This window comes from Acomys russatus, chromosome 3 (assembly GCF_903995435.1).
Source record: "Acomys russatus chromosome 3, mAcoRus1.1, whole genome shotgun sequence".
NCBI classification, from domain to species: domain Eukaryota; kingdom Metazoa; phylum Chordata; class Mammalia; order Rodentia; family Muridae; genus Acomys; species Acomys russatus.
This window is the reverse complement of record NC_067139.1, coordinates 68,670,811-68,689,808: the sequence shown is the minus strand read 5'-3', so window position 1 is coordinate 68,689,808 and position 18,998 is coordinate 68,670,811. Positions and strand designations below refer to the sequence as shown.

The following is an 18,998-nucleotide window of genomic DNA, read 5'->3' as shown; positions in this document are numbered from 1 at the left end:
TCTTGTTTTAATCTTAATAATGAATAGTAACTCTGAAAGCACACATGTGTTTCACATGGTACAGAGGTGAAGTATGTGCCGCAGAGTGGCTCTGAACAGGGCAGTTGGCATGCAGGGGTCAGTGGTGGCAAAGAGGCTATCTGGATGTAAGGAGAGGCTTCAGTAGAGAGCCAGATAAGTAGGTTTTTACAAACCACAGCTGTAGAGCCATTCAAAGCATAGAACGGCCAAGTGGCAGGTATAGAGAAGTTTTGAATGTTATTTTACTATTGTACGCATGTCATAGGCAAGAGAAACTACTTGAGTTAGAGATCTGGTGACAAAAAGGTGTAGCAAACTTTCAGGACAAAACTTGTGACAAAAGTGACTAGGTGGTGGGTCAGCATGCATTCTGCATCTTGGTCTTATAGGCTCCATTTTATGGTCTTATGGGCGAGGCTGATATCTGGTATGATGTTTCCAATACGATTCCATATATTTACATGTGTAATAATTTATAAATTATATATTTATTATAAATACATTATTTATCAGTCTGTGCCTCATGATGGTGGTTGTTTACTTGAATTAAATGTTATAATTTTATCCTATTTTAACATTTAGGCTTAGGGTACAGTAATTCAGGTCAAAACTGTCCCCTTGGGGGTGGAGAGAGGGCTTAGCAGAAAATGTCCTTGCTATTAAGTCTGATGACCCGAGTCACATCTCTGGGATCCACTTGGTTGAAGGAGAGAACCAATTCCCACAGACCATCATCTGATCTCTACTTGAGTGCTATGGTATGCATGTGCCCTGCAAATGTTCATACATGCACATGAAATAAACTTCAAGGATGCAATAAGAGATCTTTGCTGTGTAAATTGCAGTCCTTCAAGGATAGCACACCCTGAAAGCTGATGGTCTGCACAGTTTAGGACACAGCCTGATGGCCACACTCATACTGGGGAGGAGGGCAGAAATGAATAAACAGGACCCAGAACTCATGTAGGCCCTGTCTGGCCTTGGACAACAGGGCTGCCCCTCTTAGCTCTGCTGGGGGAAAGAGCTGGAGGAAGAAACTGACAGACAAGTAAGGCCTTTCAAAACATGACTTTCCATAAAGCAGTGGTTCTCAACCCTCCTGATGCTGTGACCGGTTAATACAGTTCCTCATGTTGTAGTTACCCCAGAACAACAACAACAAAAAAAATCACTTCATTGATTCGTTATAACTGTAATTTTGTTTCTGTTTTGAATAATAATAATAATGTAAATATATGATATGAAATCCCCAGAGGGGTTGCAACCCACAGATTGAGAACTACTGCCATAAATCATGAGGCCCAGGCTAGAAGATTTAAGGGAAGTTCTGCCTGAAGCCTTCTTACTGTTGACTCCTGGTCAGACACCACATGGGAAGAATAGAAGAGTCTGTAGTCTTAAAGAAAGGAGCTCCAGAATCTTCCATTGTTGGGGGATGATCTGATGCATTTTGATGCTAATTACTGTTTGCTGTCTGTGTGAGTCACCTTTTGCTTAATAAAAAGCCATCTCACCTGGGCAGGGAAAAGGAGATAGATGGGGCTTAGAGAGAGAGAGGAATCCTGGGAAGAAGGAGGACTGCCAAGAGGAGAAAGGAGAAAGAGAGACCTGAAGGGAAGAGAGGAAGGCTGCCATGGGTTAGATGGCCAGCGTGGATGGAGAAGCCAGCCCAGAGAAAGAACATGAGCAAGTATATGGGATTATAGATGGGAGGTAGCTTGATAGAAGTTATTAGAAGCAGATGGCATGGGATTGAGACAGGGATCCCATGCCTGAGGCCCTACTATGAAAAGTAGTTTAGAGGACTGATATCTGCCCTGCCCCAGGTTAACTAAGGCTATTTTAAAATATAACAAGTGTCTGTGTCTTAATTGATTACCAGCTGGGTCTACAGATAATATAACTAATTTATGTTTAGTTTATACTAACATAGTTTAGTATATACTAATAATATAATGTAATTTAAAAGCAATATTCAATCTGATGGTTCTTCCAGGAAATGACTGGTTCCTCATGCAATGGCCACAGAGTGAAGTCTTGCCGCTCAGTGAAGCTGGCTACATATTTAGCTTCCCATTCAAGTCTGACTTCTCTCTTAGCTGTGACCAGATAGGGAGGGCTTAACTGATGAAAGCCTTCTTTTTCAAGCAATGGCAGGTACCAAGTCAAATAAATGCAACAGAACAAAACACAGAAGGCATACATCTCAGGCAGAGCAGAGGGAAAGACCAATGTCTCAATTTTCAGAGAGCTGAGCTGTCACACTTCTGAAACAAATACAGGATGCACCTGCAAGAAAGAGACAGTGAGCAAATAGGAAAGAGGGTTTAGAAATCACACATTGCTACCATGGAAAGTGAAAGATAAAGTCAGTGACTTCAACCAGGAACAAGAAAAGACAAGACACGGGAAGCAAGAGAGAAAAGGCATGGAGTCTTTAGGAGATTGACCCAACTCACTGGTGCTTGACTAATAGGAGTCCTGTAAAAAGAGAAGTGAGGGAACTCATCAAAGCTAATCCAGGCAAATGAGATGTATCTCACTGGACGGACACGAGACTTTAGCAGCAAGGCACCTCATTGAAAATGCATTAGAGTCAACAATCAAGCAGGACAAACCAAGCCCTTATAGTGAGGCTGGGCAAGGCATCCCAACAGGAGGAGGAGTCCTAAGAGCAGGCAATGAAGTCAGAGGCACACCCATCCCACTGCTAGGAGTCCCACTAAACCACCAGCTAACATCCATAACATACACACAGAGGACCTGGTGCGGAGCTGTGCAGGCTCTGTGCCTCTTTTTCAGTCCCTGTGAACCCACACGAGCCCTGCTTAGTTGATTTGGTTGGCCATGTTCTGCTCCTACTGAAGGAAAATGGAGGGGGAGTGTATCTGGGGGAGAGGGGGGTTGTGGGGAGCTGGGAGAGGTGGAGGGAGGGCAAGCTATGCTTGAGATCTATTTTATGAGAGAAGAATCTATTTTCAATTAAAGCACTAAAAGGAAAAAGAGCAAGGAAAAATGCTTTAGAATAGCCATGGTAATGAGACTCTGCAGGTTTCCAGGGAGAAAACCAAGTGTCCTACGCAGCAGATGACAATCAAAGTGACAGCAGTGCTGGAAGACAAGTAGCAACATCTGTAATTAATCATGGTCTATGCTCAGCTAATAAGGAGTTGAATGTGAGGCTCAACTAGCAGCATTTTCTGGCAAACACTCAGAAAGTGGTTCTGTGTACCCAAGATGCATTGCTGAAGGGGAGTAGCTAGCAGTGACACAGGGCTCTGTCTCAAAGGAAGGTTCAGAGGCGGGTCCTAGAGTACGGATGGAGAGGTATCCTGGAAGCAGCCAGCACAGCCCATAGAAGAATGAAAAATAGCTCACAAGGGAAGGGTGGCCTTCTGAAAAATGGAGCAGTACTGTCTTTATAAGAACTCATACTTGGTTTAACTCAAAGATTACTATACTTGATAGGAGGTTGGGAAAATTCAATATTCTACTTTAAGGTAAAATAATTGTTAACCCAGGAAAAACAGTTATGGCAAAGATATTTGAGAAAAAGTTCTGCCATGTTCTATAAAATTTAAGATGATATCAATAATCAAATGTATCATTCTTTCATACAATACAACTCAACCATAGTTTCCTTTTCCTCCACTCCTCCTAGCCCCCCCCCATCTCCTCTTCTCCCCCAGATCCACTCCTCCTCTGTTTCCCTTCAGATCAAAGGTAGAGTTTAATGTTTAGCACTGGTAAATCAAGAATGAACAGTATTAAGGGGAAGAAAGAAGGCTGACTCTAGCCGTACATGCTTATCATCCGAGCATGAAGACCTGTGTTCAATCTCCAGCACTTATATAAAATGTAAGGCTCACTATCCCATTGGGGTGAGGGAAGGGATTTGGTGAACTACTTTTCATTAGCTACACATATAAGTTTTGGGTGTATAAATGCTATTTTTGTGTAAACAAAGGCAGAAAATCATACATACAACCTCTTGGAACCTGTAAATAGGACTTGTAAGAAACAAGAGATTTAAGACCCATAGGCCTATGGTTTTGTCAATACTCTATCCAGACTGGTCAAGGCATTCCCCTATGCCCAGATGGGCAGGGTTTAGAAAGACTAGGCTCTGTTCCCTGTACCTGAACTGTTTCTTGACCTCTAATGGAAGCAAGTTTGAGAATGGCTTAGTCCTTTTAGCTTTGTAGAATGCGGCAGGGTTTAAACATTGCTGGGCTGGGATGTCACAGTGTTGGGCACTTGCTAAGCATCCGTGAGGCTCTAGAGCAGGGGGTTTCAACCTGTGGGTCATGACCCCTTTGGTGGTCAAAAGACCCTTTCACAGGGGTCATCTAAGGCCATTGGAAAACACAGATATTTATATTGGGATTCATCACAGAAGCAAAATTACAGCTGTGAAGCAGGAATGAAAATTATTTTATGCTAAGGGTTGCCAGAACATAAGGAACTGTACCAAAGAGTCATAGCATCAGGAAAGTTGAGAACCACTGCTCATGAGTCTAGGTTTAATCCTCTGGAGCACAAATCAGGAAATCAAATTTGCCTCAATACAGGATCCATTTGATTGTTACTAAGCGTGACTATCACATTTTGTTGGTGTAGGGACCGGGAGTGTCATGGTCACTGCTGGCCACGTTATTCAAGGCAGCACTGCAGAATCCCATAGACAGTTCCCCATCCTAATGCCATTCTGTTTCAATAATTTATTTTCAGAGGAAAGAGGAAGAAGAGAGGAGGCGAGGAGAAGAACAAATTCGCCTCCAGGAGGAGCAGAGGGCGAAGGAACTTTATTGGACCTTGAAGCAGGCCCAGCTACACTGCCAAGCCAGTGAGACGGAGGAGCGCGAGTGGGAAGAGCAGTGTGAGTTGAGCTGTGTCCTGGGCCTGGAGGCCTGTCCTGCTTTCCCCACCCAGCTCCTCCCACTGTACATGTGCCTCACCATCATGTTAGGCTCCTTCCTTTCCACACAAGGCTTTCCCCATGTTCATGGTCCTGATGGGATAAGGCTCCTACGCTTCAAGAGCTTATGCGCCTACCCTGGAGATATCTCACGTTAAAGAAATGAAACATTACATTTACTGAGTAGCCAGTAATTCCCTGACTCTATGCTGTTGTCTGATTTAGGATTCTATTGCTGTGAAGGACCACCATGACCAAGGCAGCTCTTATAAAAGAAAATATTTAATTGGGAACTTGCTTAGAGTTTCAGAGGGTTAGTCCATGACTGTCATGGCAGGAAGCAGACAGGCATTGAGCCAGAACAGTAGCTTCATGACCCTTAGGAAGCAAGCAGAAGCAGGTGTGTGTGTGTGTGTGTGTGCATGTGTGTGTGTGTGTGTGTGTGTGTGTGTGTGTGTGTGTGTGTGTGAACAAAAAGAGACAGACAGAGATGGAGAGACATACGCACAGAGAGGGACAGGGTTGGAGAGACAGAGAGAGACATGGCCAGGTGTGGTTGGCCAACACAAAACAAACCCTATTTTTTTCTGGACTTTTACAATTTATTTTTGGCATTGTTTTGTCTTGTTGATTTTTTGTTTGTTTTGATTTATATTTGTCTGTCTGTCTGTCTGTCTCTGTCTCTGTCTTATCTAATTGTTCTGGTTGGAACTACCAGTACTGTGTAGCAGTAAAGTAGCAAACTGAGACATCTTTCTTTTTTGGCTGTAGGGAAAGAGTTCCTTCTTTTATTGGCAAGTATGCCACTAGCTGTGGGTTTTTCACACATGGCTTTCACCAGGTTGAGAAGGCCCCACTGCCTCATTGTTGAGTGCTTTATCATGAAGGGGTATTGGGTTTTTCTGCATTTGTGTGATGATTCTGTGTAAACTCTCTAGCTCTTTACTAAGATGGTACGTGCCATGGCTGAGGTTTGAAGTCAGTCTTGTAGTCCTGGGATAAATCTCATTTATAGCGTATAATCTTTTGAAATATTTGTTACTATGTTTAGTGTGCTTAGTATACATTTTTATATAAATGTATGTGTGAGGTGCATGTAGTGTGTGCACATGGGTGGGTGCACATATGTGTGTAAGTGTGCATTCATATGTATGTGTGTGCGTTCATGTGTACATGTAGAAGGTGCATGTTGATGTCTGGTGATGGATGTCTTCCTCTGTTCCTCTTAAATATTTTTTCCACGAATCTGGAGCTCCCTGATCGCCTAGTCTGGCTGGCATGTGAGCTCCAAGAGTCTGCCTGTCTCCACTCTCTGCCTCTCCCCGATTCTGATGTTACAGGCGCATGTCACTATGCCTAGCTTTTACATAGATGCCAGCGATCCAAACAATGGCCTCATGTTTGCATAGCAGGCACTTTACCAACTGAGCTGCCTCTCCAGTCCCAGTATCCGGACATTTTGTTGAGGACTTTTGCATTAGTATTCATGATGGCTGAGCAGCCTCTGCTCGTCTTATATTGTTGGAAGTCCGGGCTGGGTTTTAAAATAATCTGGGTATCAGTGAGTGAGTTGGGAAGCGTTTGCTTCTTCCAACTTTTGGGAACGGCTTGAAGAACTGGGATTCTTGCTTAAACATTTGATAGAATTCACCAGTGAGGCCGCTTCGGCCTGGGGGTTCTTTATGGACATTTAATAGCTTCATTTGGTTGAACTCTTGGTTTTTAAATAATGCTTCCTGAATTTATCTAAGGTTTTGGTTAAATTTTAATATTCTGAGGAAGACTTTTTAGTATTCTGAGCATTTGCCACTGTTCTCACTGCCTTCAGGAGAAAGGATGCTCAGAGGTCCTTTTCAAAAATACTTATTTTTCTTTTTCAGTGTGTGTGTGTGTGTGTGTGTGTGTGTGTGTGTGTGTGTGTGTGATTGAGGTGCCTGCAGAAGTTGTTGGATCCCCAGCGCTAAAGTTACGGGAGGTTGTGAGTCATCTGACGTATGCAGAGAACTGAATGTCAGTCCTCTGCTGTTGACCTCTGAGCTATCACTTCATCCCCATCTTCAGAGGTTCCTAATTCACCTTTGCTTTTGAGCCCTCTATATTCATCCTCTCTCTGTCTGTCTCTGTATCTCTCTATCTCTATGTGTCTATCTCAGCTCTGTCTCTCTCATAAATTCATCCCTGAAATGCTCAGTTTCTGGGGCATATTTGTAGTTATGACCGAAGCAGAAAATGCATGTATGAAAATCACAATATAACTGCATCCTGGGATTCGTAATGGACCACTGTGAAAAATGAGGCTGGAAAGATGAGAGGGGGAAAGCTAAAAGTGAAACCATTTATCTGAATTCACAATGGAGGGAGAGACAAGTGGAAGGAGGAGAAAAGACAACACTTATGCTGGAAAAAAGAAAAGAAAGAAAAAGGAATAGCGAGGTGCACAAAGTGAAGCTGCTGAGGTGACTGTGGAGAGCCCTGGCTGGAAAGCTGGTGATTACAGGGTGACTGCAAACAAATGCTATGGGGTTATTCCTGCAAGGCTGGGACCCTTCTGCAGAGCTCGTCCGCTGCTGTTTCACTGGGGACAGAGACTGGCAATCTTGTCCTCTGAGAGCTGCTTGATTGTAGCTCAGTATGCTGTGTGGCCACTGGAAATGGAAATGTGTCTGAAAAGCTCGCACTATGTGATAATTCAGGCTCCCCAATTAGACGTTCTCATTTCATTCTTTCTTAAAGAATGATGAGCTGTACTCAGAGCATGTCGTTCAAATCTAGCACATCTATTCTGCACACAATTAACTTAATCTGAAAGATATACTGGGCCATTAATCTATCAGGAGCAGCAGTTTTGATAAAACAGTCAAATTAAATTCTCCAACTGAGAAAAAAAAAACCTGGCAAAGATGGCTCTCAGTGTCACTCGAATGGAGCATTAGTTACTCAGCTCAAATCTTAGAGACCTTGCTTCTGAAACTCTCTGGATAGGTCAGGGATGGCAGTGTGCTTAACAGCTTTCCTACTGTGAATTTGTAGCCGTGTGGAGTTGGACGGAGATTTAGAGAGCATCCAGCAACTGATATTATTTATGGAGAATTTGTATTGTAGATGAGGTTAAAATGTAAATGAGGTTCGGCCATCTTGAGTAGGAGTTTTGGTCACTCTGAGAGTCCTCCAACTGTGGGATTTGGGCTGTGGCCCCAAATCCACCTCCTACATGCCGTTGCCTCCCTCCTTGTCACGTTACTGAGACCGTTGCCTGAGAAAACTGCTCATAAAACCTGGCACGAGGTCCTGCGATGTTGGTTCTATCCATTTCCCTCTTAAAAAGAAGTGGTTCTGGGTCCTCGGTTGAACAATAGTGATTCTAACGTGCTAGATGTATGGGACAGGCTGAGCCTGGAGGAGCTGTTGAGCATGGTGCTCGACAGGAAGTGGGCTGGACAGGAAGTGGGCTGGAGCAGAGACGAGTGTGGACCGGAAGTTGAAGGGACACAAGAAAGAAGGACTTATGTTGTCCTCTGCATGGGATGTGGGAGTGTCATGGTTGACAGCTGATTCCAGTAGGAAAGCTTGATTGGATTAATAAACCTCGAGGCTACTTGAGACGTTTCACCTCCAGCTTGGTCTGTAGAGTGTTTCCAGAGAGGATTATCTGAGGAGAAAGACCCATGGTGAATATGGGTGGTACCTGACTGAGTAACAAAGCACGTGAAAGCTAGCAGAACACCAGCCAGCTCTCTGCTTTCTCACTGCGAGATGTAGGGTGAACAGTTGACTTAGGCACCCACCACCATCCTTTTCCACCAACACCAATTGTATCCTCAAAATTAAGATGCTTTTTATCAGGTAGTTGGTCTCAGCGACAAGAAAAATTACTGGTACCTTGTTATTCCTTGAACATGGCTACAGTTGAAACTCAACTTATAAGAAAGTTATGATCCTGAAGCCCTAAGTTGAAATCATGATCCTAATTCTAACCTTAAACTACAGAACATTCTGGCTCAATGAGCGATGATCTGCTCAGATCACCTGGCTGGGTGGGAGCGGTGGTTCATTGTCACAGACCAGCATCAGCGCGCGCGCACGCGCGCGCGCGCGCGCGCACACACACACACACACACACACACACACACACACAGAGAGAGAGAGAGAGAGAGAGAGAGAGAGAGAGAGAGAGAGAGAGAGAGAGAGACAGAGGTGGGGGGGAGAGACAGAGACAGAGAGACACAGAGAGAGACAGAGAGAGAGACAGCTATATAGCTAGCCTGGGAAGAGATTGAAAATCAAAATTCAAAGCACAGTATTGACTAAATTCATATTACTGTTGTAAAAACATCACAAATTAAACCATCATAAACCAGGGGCCACTTCTATTCTGTGTGCCTTTTTTCAATATTAAACCTATGGGTAGTGCCCACCTTAACTTTTGCCTACCTGATGTAGGCTCTATTTGAGTTTCCTCTCCTGTGGAGTTGCTCACAGAGCCCCGGGCCTTTAGCTTTGCAGAGGCAGTCATTGCCCTATCTACATGGCCCAAGGAAAGCTGGGATAAGTCAGTTGGCCAAGGTCAGCACGGGGGCCTCTGTTGTCAGGTATAAAGCTGTGCTAGAGGGAAGAGGCTAAATAGCGCGATTCCCCCAGAAGACTTGGCGTGGGGGCTGAGAGAGTTCCTTCCATTAGAGCAGGTTAACTGCAGAAGAATCTCATGGCCTTCTAAGACCTGGGTGCTCACTTTTCAGCCTTCACAGTCTTTATCGATAAAGGCACTGGGTTTATGCAGGTGACCTGGTGCACAGGACCCTCTGAGTCAACACACCCTCTCCAGAGGCGATGAAGCCTGCTCTTTCCACGTGTTCATTTTTTTTTTTCAATTTCCTGGTAGGAACTTCTGATTCTACTTAAACACCCTCCTCCCCGCTAGTCATCCCTCTTCCCATGCCCACCAATGGACGGACTCTTTCCAAACTGTGTGTTCAGTCCCAGAACGCACAGCCTCTGCAGTAAGAACCCTGAACACATTTCATGACTGTCTTGCCAGGACGTGAGCAAAACCCTCCCATCTGCTCCCTCATTGAGATCTCAAAGCAACTCCACGAAGCCTTCCTTTTCTAGGCAGGAAAAGAAAATATAGACAGTTAATTCTCTGCTCAAATCCACAGAGAGATGCTGAGCATGGAGACACAACCTTTAGTCCCAGCTCCTGGGAGGAAGAGGCAGGTGGATCTTTTAGAGTTTGAGGCCAATCTGGTCTAAATTGCCAGTTCCAGGCCAGCCAGGGCTATCTAGAGATACCCTGTCTCAAAACAAAACAAAACAAAACAACAAAAACAGAGGGCAGAAGGTTTATACATAAACACACACACACACACACACACACACACACACACACACACACACACTCAGTGCACATGTGCACATACAATAAGTCAGTCATTCAGTCATTCAGTCAGTCACTCACTCACTCAATATAATTTTTAAAAGACAAGAACCTGGCCTTAGGTCCCTCCCTTCTGCTCACTCTCAGTATAAAAACTGACCAAGGGAGCTTGTAATTGGCTCAGTGGGTACAGGCAACTGCTGCCAAGACTGACGACCTAAGTCCAATTCTTGGGATTCATATGGCGAAAAGAGAACTGATTGCCACAGTTGTCCTCTGACTTCTACACACACACACACTCCACTCCCCCACCCCATAAAAATAAAATAATAGTAATAATAATAATAATAATTCAGCCTAATTATACAGATTCTGCCCATTTTATTTCTCGGGATTTACATGCTGTTGCTTCAGGCAGTCTCTTCGCTCAGTGCATTCCTGTCCTCTGCACCTTCATATTCTCATCCTCTTGTTCACTCCCTGTGCTTATTTAGCTCATGCGGCCTGTTTAGAGTGCAGAGGAACTCTGCCCTCTGGTGGCTTTCAGTTGTCTTTCAGGACAGCACGAAAACACATGATCCAGGAGTGACAGGTCTGTCTCTAAGTGGCCTTTTCTGGTACATCTGCCCTGCATATTTCCAGTGATGCTGCATTGTCCGCGGAGAGGCACCTCTTAACCTCTGGCCTCTAAGCCTACTCAACTGCCCTTCCATGGGCCACCGCTGACCGAATCCTTTGGATCCACCAGGCATCCAGCTTAGACCCCTCCCTGCTTCTGGAAGCTATCCATGTCTGGATGAGTTGCCTGTCATCTGGGAACCCTGAAGGCCAATGAACACCCTGCCACACCTCCACTATTTAGTGCTGTTTTTTCCCCTCCCATAGACTCTGAGGATTAAATACAACAAACTGGGTCTCCTGGAGCTGTGTGGCTACTGGCTTTATAGTCTTAAGTGGTAGCCCTATGCAACACGCAGAGCTGGCACAAAGAGATGACTAAATAAACTCGTGTGACTATGCCATTCATGCATTCATTATACAGTCAGGCTGTCCTGAAGCTTGCAATCCTTCTGCCACAGCTTCCATGGTCCTAAAAGATTAGGAGTGTATTACCATACCTGGCCAACATGTTACTTGAAGTGGTGAAACCCTTTCCAATACTCTCCTCTTTGCACTTCTGGAGCTGTGTGACCACTTATACGGATTCTTCCAAGAAGAAAAGCAGACACTGCTGTGCTTCTTCAGTGCTAGAAAACTGAGTGGAAGTCCTGAGTGTCATCAGGGAGGTGACTCTAGAATAGCCCAGTGTGGCAGTCCTTGGACTAAGGGTGACACTGTCTCTATTGTTCAGGGAAAGAGAACTAAAGAATAATATTGTCTCATACCAGATGGGTTCATGTGCAAATCCCACATCTTTCTGTCTCTCTGCATTATCTCAGGGACTATAAACTCCATGAGGTTGCCTGTATTTTGTATGGCAGAGGCTTCCAATGACTGTGAAGTTGGTCCTGGGTTTCCTGACCCTGTCTGACCCTCGGCCCACAGTGAAATCAAGGCTTTACAGAATTCTTACTGCCAGAGACCTACAGATGAGTCACTGTGTCGCCGAAACCCAGATTTTCTTTCTGGACTGGGCACCTCTCCTCCTTTCTCTAGAAAACACTTGATCTTTTCATACTGTCTTGTTCATTTTCTTTCAGTGTAATTCACAAGATTCGGTAATTCACAAGGAAAACAGATTTATTCTCTGCCTGAGAGCAAGCGGAGGTGGCGAGGGGACAAAGCAGCTGATCTATTTTAGCCATTTGTCTCTCAAGAACTGATCTATCCCCGAGAAAATTAATGCAGCCTTACGAAGGTGACTCCAGACACTTTCAAAGGCCCTACATCCCAGCATGAGTTTTGGTGGGAACACACCACTTCCTTCGTAGCACAGTCCCAGGATGGTTCTCCCATGACAGCCCTGGTTGCTGTGCGCTATGGACCCTGATCTCTCACTTAATTATTTCTTCTTCTTCTTCTCTTCTTCTCTCTTCTTCTCTCTTCTTCTTCTTCTTCTTCTTCTTCTTCTTCTTCTTCTTCTTCTTCTTCTCCTCTCCTTCTCCCTTTCTTCTTCTTCTTCTTCTTCTCCTTCTCCTTCTCCTTCTCTTCTTCTTCTTCTTCTCCCTCCCCTCCTCCTCCTCCTCCTCCTCCTCCTCCTCCTCCTTCTTCTTCTTCTTCTTCTTCTTCTTCTTCTCCTCCTCTCCTCCTCTTACTCCTTCTTTTTAAAATGATGCTTATAAGCTTTTTCATTAAGGTTAGTGATAATTTTCTGTCCTTTCTCCAACTTGGACAGAACAATTGAAAGAAGGGTGCGCTTCCATGTCTTCTCTTCATCTAGCCCAGAGTCAAACAGTGGAATGCTTTTAAAAATCACTTTTAAAAAATGTGTGTGTGTGTATGTGTGTGTGTGTGTGTGTACTGGGGCCAGCAGTTGCCTTTGAATGTCACCTCTGCCACTTTCCACATTGTTTTTTAAATCAGGGTCTCTCCTTGAACCTGAAGCTCACAGATTCAGCTAGCCTGGCTGGCCAGCAAGCTCTAGGGATGCTTCTATTTCTGCCTCTCCAGAGCTGATTTCTGGCATGTGTCACCATGCTCACTTGTTAGGGTGTGAGGATGGAACTCACATCTCCCTTCATGCATGACAAGCATGTTACCCATGAACCATCTCCATAGTGTTCCGGATGCCCGTATCACCTAGAACAGTACCCTGTCTGCCATCCCTGTTCCGGACACCGGAGTTGGGCAATGAGCAGGCCAAGGAACCTGCCCCTGTGACACTCAAAATACAGGAGAAAGTCTGTGTGTGACATCACTCTGTAAAGGCCTTTGTAGCACAGACTATGTGCTTGGATCTGGGAGATGCCATTTTCTCAGGAAAGGCTGCTGACCACCTGTGAAGGAGAAACACTTTCTGAGGACTAGAACAACTCACCTGTCTCCTCCAAATACTGACAAAATGTGCTTTCCATGGAGCCGTAGGAGTCTGCGATGTATGTTGAGTGGAAAGAGTAAGGCTTTCCTTCTGGGAAGGGGAGGTGGTTTGCCAGAGCCAGTGTGATCATTAATCTTGTACAGCTGAAGTCCAAGACCAGCTTCCAGAGCTTTCTAATGAGAACTCTTGAACTTTAGAGGCAGGTAGAGACCTGGTAAGAAGCAGCCAGACTTCAGGATGACCAGTTCAGATAGAAGCCCTTGATTTCAGTAGGGTTTGTTCAGTTTTCATTTTCTCAAGCCCAAACTTCTCTTAAGAGTACATGTGCACACACAGGCACACAGACACACCACAAGCACACACACACACACACACACACACATACATTCACACAGACACATACACATACACAGACACACACAGAGACATGTACAGACTTACAGAAATGTACAGACACACACACATACACACACACCACACACACACACAGACACAGACACATGCAGACATGCATATACACTAACGTGCACTCACATACACAGACACACAAGCACATGGGCATGCATATATACACACGTACACAGACATATATAGACACAGACACACACCACACACACACAAACATACATACACATGAGAGTGAATACACACAAACATGCATGTACATACACAGACATACAGCACACGGACATACATATACACACACATACATAGACATGAATGCACACACACATACACACACACACATTATGGCCAAGTGTGTGTTGTCATCCCTAGAGGAGTCATGCCTTCTGTGGTCCATGAGATTCTGGGTGGCCAGCTCCCAGGAAATTGTGGAATTTCGAGTAAGTTGTGTTCGGTGCTGTCTATGTTTGCCCAGTGCACAGCTGGGGCTGTGGGCCAAGGCCAATCTGTTCTCCTTTCCAGTACGCAGGTCCAAAGCAGCTGATGAGGAGAGGAGCCGTCGCGCTCAGCGAGCCCGGGATGAGTACCGGCGCCACTCACTCAGGGCCATCCAGAAGGGAACTGTTGCTGGCCTGAGCACCATGTTCCAAGAACTTGGGCAGAACCCTGAGCAAGAGGCGAGACTCCATCATCGACTTCCTAGTGGCAGTCCACCACCACCCCTCACAAGGCCTGACAGGTGTGTGAGAGTAGGCGGAACCCTGAGAAGAGCCATGGACCCATGAGGCAAGGTCCACAGTCTGGGCTTTGTCTCTTGCTTGTGGGTCATTTGCCTTCCCTGAGCCTCATCATTCCCATCTATGTAATGGGTATAACATAGGAAAAGTGTGGGATCTGGACCTTTCTAACAACTTTGCATTTTGAGAGGTTAAACTTTCAGAGGTCAAGGATTCTTGTAATCCTTGATAATCTGAAGAAAGCACTACATCCTCTTTCCCTCAAAATCTGCTCATACAAATACCCCAAACATTCTGTAGTTGTAGACCCCTTAGGCTTGGTCAAAACATTGCAATGAGAGAAATGAGATGGGATAAATATGTCTTAGCAGGTCCACAGCCCTTTCTAACCATGGATGGAGCTGGGTTGCCCTAGTTTGAACAGTATCTTTGCAGACTAGTTGGTAGATTGTGAGGTCCTTACACATATTTGTGTCCTTAGAGGGTTTGCTTGCTAAGGCTCTTTTAGTGACAACACATGTTGGCCAAGTCAAAGACACAAGGTCACCTCGAGCCTCTCCATGTTCTGCCTGGCTGGTTGTGCAGCTCTAAGGTTTGGCCTCTTGTCTCAAGGCTCCTCAGCCATCCTTGCAGAGCAGCTACATCCTGTGGAGGGGAGACATGGGATTGAGCACCTGTGGCGGCTCCCTTATCTATGGGGGAATGTTCAGGGGTCAGTTCACCCTCAGAAAATGTGGTTTGTACAATTTTGTTCTGATTGGAGCTTGGGGTTGTTCATAACCCACTACTCCTCTCCACTAGAGTCTAGCAAGAGATGACTCTGACTTTACACCTTCTCTCCCCAGGGTTTCTCCCTCCTTCCCTCCTTCCCTCCCTCCCTGTCTTCCTTCATCTCTTCTTTCTTTTCTTCCCTTCCCCCTTCTTCCCTCCCTCCTTCCCTCCCTCCCTTCCCTTCCTTCCCCACCATGTATAATTTCTAAACTAGAAGATCTGAAAAGGTATGGTGTTCATTAAAGAAATCTGATTTTTTTCCCCTTGTGTATCACCATAGACACTGTTCTTAGCTTCGTACATATACCCCTGGCCTTTTTTTTGTGTGTGTGTGCAGTTGCCAACATTAAACAAACAACAAACAAAACTCATTTTTCCTCTTTTCTTTAATAGCTGCTTTGTGTTCTGCTGCGGACTAGTTATCAGAGACTCCATCAGTGGGCATTACTATTTCAAACATTTTGCAATCACCAACAGGGCTCTGTGTATATAAAACCATGGAAATTAATTTTACTGTGGGCAACCATAATCTGCAAAGACATTCTCCCAAGCAGGGTCTTTGCTCAAGTGTTGTGTGCCTTTGAAATTCACTGGCCCTGCACAGGCTAGCACCAAGGCTTTGCATCTTCACATCCTTTAAATGCTCATGTTGTATTTATGAGCCAGACTAAGAATTCCACAAATGTTGAAAGGCCATGTTATTTTCTTCTCTATCTGTGGTCCAGGCCACCCTTTCACTATGTGGTCCATGCTTTCTTTATTCACCTAAGTTAGAGAGAAAAATATTGCGACAAATCTGGTTTCTCAGTTTGTCATTTATCTTTTGATTTTGGGAGATAAAATTTTCTCCCGTGCAGAAATGCTTGATTTTTATGAGATAAATTTCTTGTGTGTTTTCTGAATCTGGGTGAATAATCAGAAATGCCTCCCCACTTCTGTGCTTTTAAAACTTGTTTTTTCTTTTCTTTTTCTTTCTTTCTTTCTTTCTTTCTTTCTTTCTTTCTTTCTTTCTTTCTTTCTTTCTGTGTGTGCATGCACATACACATATACCAGACCATGCATGTGGGGGTGAGAGGACAACCTGTGAGAGTCTGTTCTCTATATGTGGGTTCCTTGAGTCAGACTCACATGGTCTGACTTGGCAGCAGATGCCTTTATCTGCTGGGCCATGTTGCCCCACTCAATTTCTCTCCCTTCTCCTCTCTATCCCTCTCCTTTCCTTTCTTTTTCTTCTCGGATTCATCCACTCCCTCACTCTCTTTCTTCCTAGCAGGACCTGGGAGCGTCCTCTGCGTCCACTCTCCAGAGAAATCATCGTGCGCTGGTTCAAAGAGGAACAGCTGCCTCGCCGAGCTGGCTTTGAGAGGAACACCAAGTCCATTGCCCCCTGGTTTCATGGTAGTATACTTTGTGGGCATCATGGCAGATGATGTATACATGTCTAACTCTTTCTCAGATGGAAGAAGTCTTGGAGGATGGCTGTAATCAGGGGTGTGGAGGACTTTGGGGTCCGTGCTTCAATTCTTCCTCCAAAATGTTTGCCAAGAATCCATGAGTTCAGGGTTGCTGGGCTGCTGGGTATACAGTCTTTATCTTCTAGGAAGCTGTGAACTTGAGTCCCCGTAGTGGAGTAGTGGAGACTACTGTGAGGAAGCCCCTGGCTACTGGGGAGGAGGGTCAACACTACTCCTATCAATACCCATAACACAGCAGCCTATTTGCTCTGAAAAAATGCATTTTGATTCTATGACAGATTGATGAATGAAGGGATCAGAGTCACTCAAAGGCAGAACATTAGATGAGGAGGCGCCTTAGAAATCTTCCAACCCATTCATTACAGATAATAAACCAAGGCTCAAAGACAGAAGGGGGGTTTTCAAAAGGTAACAGATGATGTGTAAAGTTAACTTCAAGAGTGAATTTCAAGGACTCTAATCCAAGTCCAGGGAACTGAATAAGCAGTAGCTTCAAGTAGAGAAACAAACAGGACTGTGACTTCACCAGAGATTTGCTACAGAGAAGTAGCAATACCCTACTGGCTTTGAGTTCCCTCAATATTAGTTAGCTATTGCTGCATAACAAACAACTCTAGAGCACCATACTTTATTTATTTATTACACATTTTTTAAATTGAAAAGTAAAATAATTCATATTACATCTCATTTGCTATCCCATCCCATGCATCCTCCCATTCTTCCCTCCCTCCCGCTTTTACCCCATTCCCCTTCCCTATGACTGTGACTGATGGGGACCTCCTCCCCTTGAATATGATGCTAGGGTATCAAGTCTCTTCTTGGTAGTCTGCTATCCTTCCTCCTAGAAGCATCATACTTTAAAGCAAGTGCACCTTGTTCCTTTCTTCACGTGTGTCTGAATTGGCTGGGCAGTTCAGATGATCTTGGCTGATCTCATTGATGTTACTCTGGCCAATCAGAAGGTCAGCTAAGGTCTGAGTGGCCTAGGAGAGTATCCTATGTGCTCATGTGAATGCTTCTATTCCATCAGACTGTCAAGTTTTGGCACCTTGGCCTTGTTCTTTTGAGCGTTCCTTCCCTAACCAGCACTTAGCTCAGGTTAGGAAAGCTTGGGATTCCCCTGGTCAGAACTGACCTCCCCGGCCACTGTTATTACCCATGTGATCCTCATCTGCCAGCTTCATCTCCAAGTGGATGAAGAGTCTTGTCTTTGGCTGTATTTCCTGTGTTTGTCTTGGTGATGAACTGCCCTCCGAATCCAGACCAACTTCTGTGTACTCTCAATTCTATCCAGCTGAAAGGTAGAATCTGGTATCATGGGGGTGTAGAGTTCTGGTGTCTTGAAGGCTGACTGGCAGCTGGCAGAGGAAGGCCGTCATGAGCATGTACTGGGCATGCATCCAGCTCTGAGAGCAGCCTCAGACATGCTTAGCAGGAGAACGTGCTCACTGAGCAAAGCTATCTGCACCTTTGCTCTAGCCTGATGGAGCCCAAAGAGCATGTGACCTTTGAATTGCAGGTTGCAGACAGCTGACATGCAGTACTGATAGGATGGCTGAAGGTCACAAAGGTAATGACACTTCCAGTCCAGGCCTGGGGAATATCTTCCCTGGTCTGTCCTCTTTATGGTTCATCCTTCACAAAGCGTTCTGGAATTATTTTAAATGCAGTCGGGTCCTGTCACATCTCTGCTGTGTTATCCTCTACTTCCCTTTATGCATGCAACTCCCTCTCCCCCAACCCCGTCCTGAGGTCCACAAGGCCCAGATGATAGTTTCCCATACTACACTGATGTCAACCATCTTGCCTTTCTTCTGTTCTTAAAAGAGCAGCTCAGGCCCTTCGTCCTTGTGTGATGAGATGTCCTCTGTCTTTGCGGTTTCTCCCCCAGCTCTTTGCTTGGCTGATACTGTCTTATTTTTCATCTGCAATATCTCAGGGAGGCTCTTCTTGGATTTCTTTCTGAAGGCCATTTCCTTCAAGCTCTCTCAATTTGTCTTCTATCCTTCTTAATAGCTCACTTATGCCACTTGTATTTATCTTAACGCTCATTTTCTATTCTCCTATATGAATGTACGCCTGGAAAGCTAAAAGCCTGGCCTGTTTTACCCAGGGCCTGTCACAGTATGCGTCTGTGAAGGAGTGGCCAAAGGTGAGCCTTTGCTGCCAGTGTTAGGATGGGATCCTAGGCTTTCCAGTCCCAGGCTCTCGGTATTCAGTGCTGGGGCCTGGTAGCTGTATGTTCCCCCACACCATGGCGTCTAGTAACAATCTAACAGCCCAGAGCTGCACAAGAGAGGCATGGCTTTTTTTTTCTAAT

General features: G+C 45.0%; 1 protein-coding gene across 2 annotated transcripts in view; it reads left to right on the top strand.

The window, feature by feature from the left end:
- Sh2d4b (SH2 domain containing 4B) overlaps window positions 1-18,998 on the top strand; it is a 77,922-nt gene that overhangs the window by 39,668 nt on the left and 19,256 nt on the right. The window contains exons 4-6 of one of the 2 annotated variants that reach the window (XM_051143383.1): window positions 4,753-4,900; window positions 14,218-14,434; window positions 16,477-16,601. In XM_051143383.1, coding sequence (XP_050999340.1) covers window positions 4,753-4,900; window positions 14,218-14,434; window positions 16,477-16,601 — 490 coding nt within the window. Of the gene's footprint in view, window positions 1-4,752; window positions 4,901-14,217; window positions 14,435-16,473; window positions 16,602-18,998 lie in introns of both variants that reach the window. The other variant, XM_051143384.1, reaches the window with a different exon arrangement.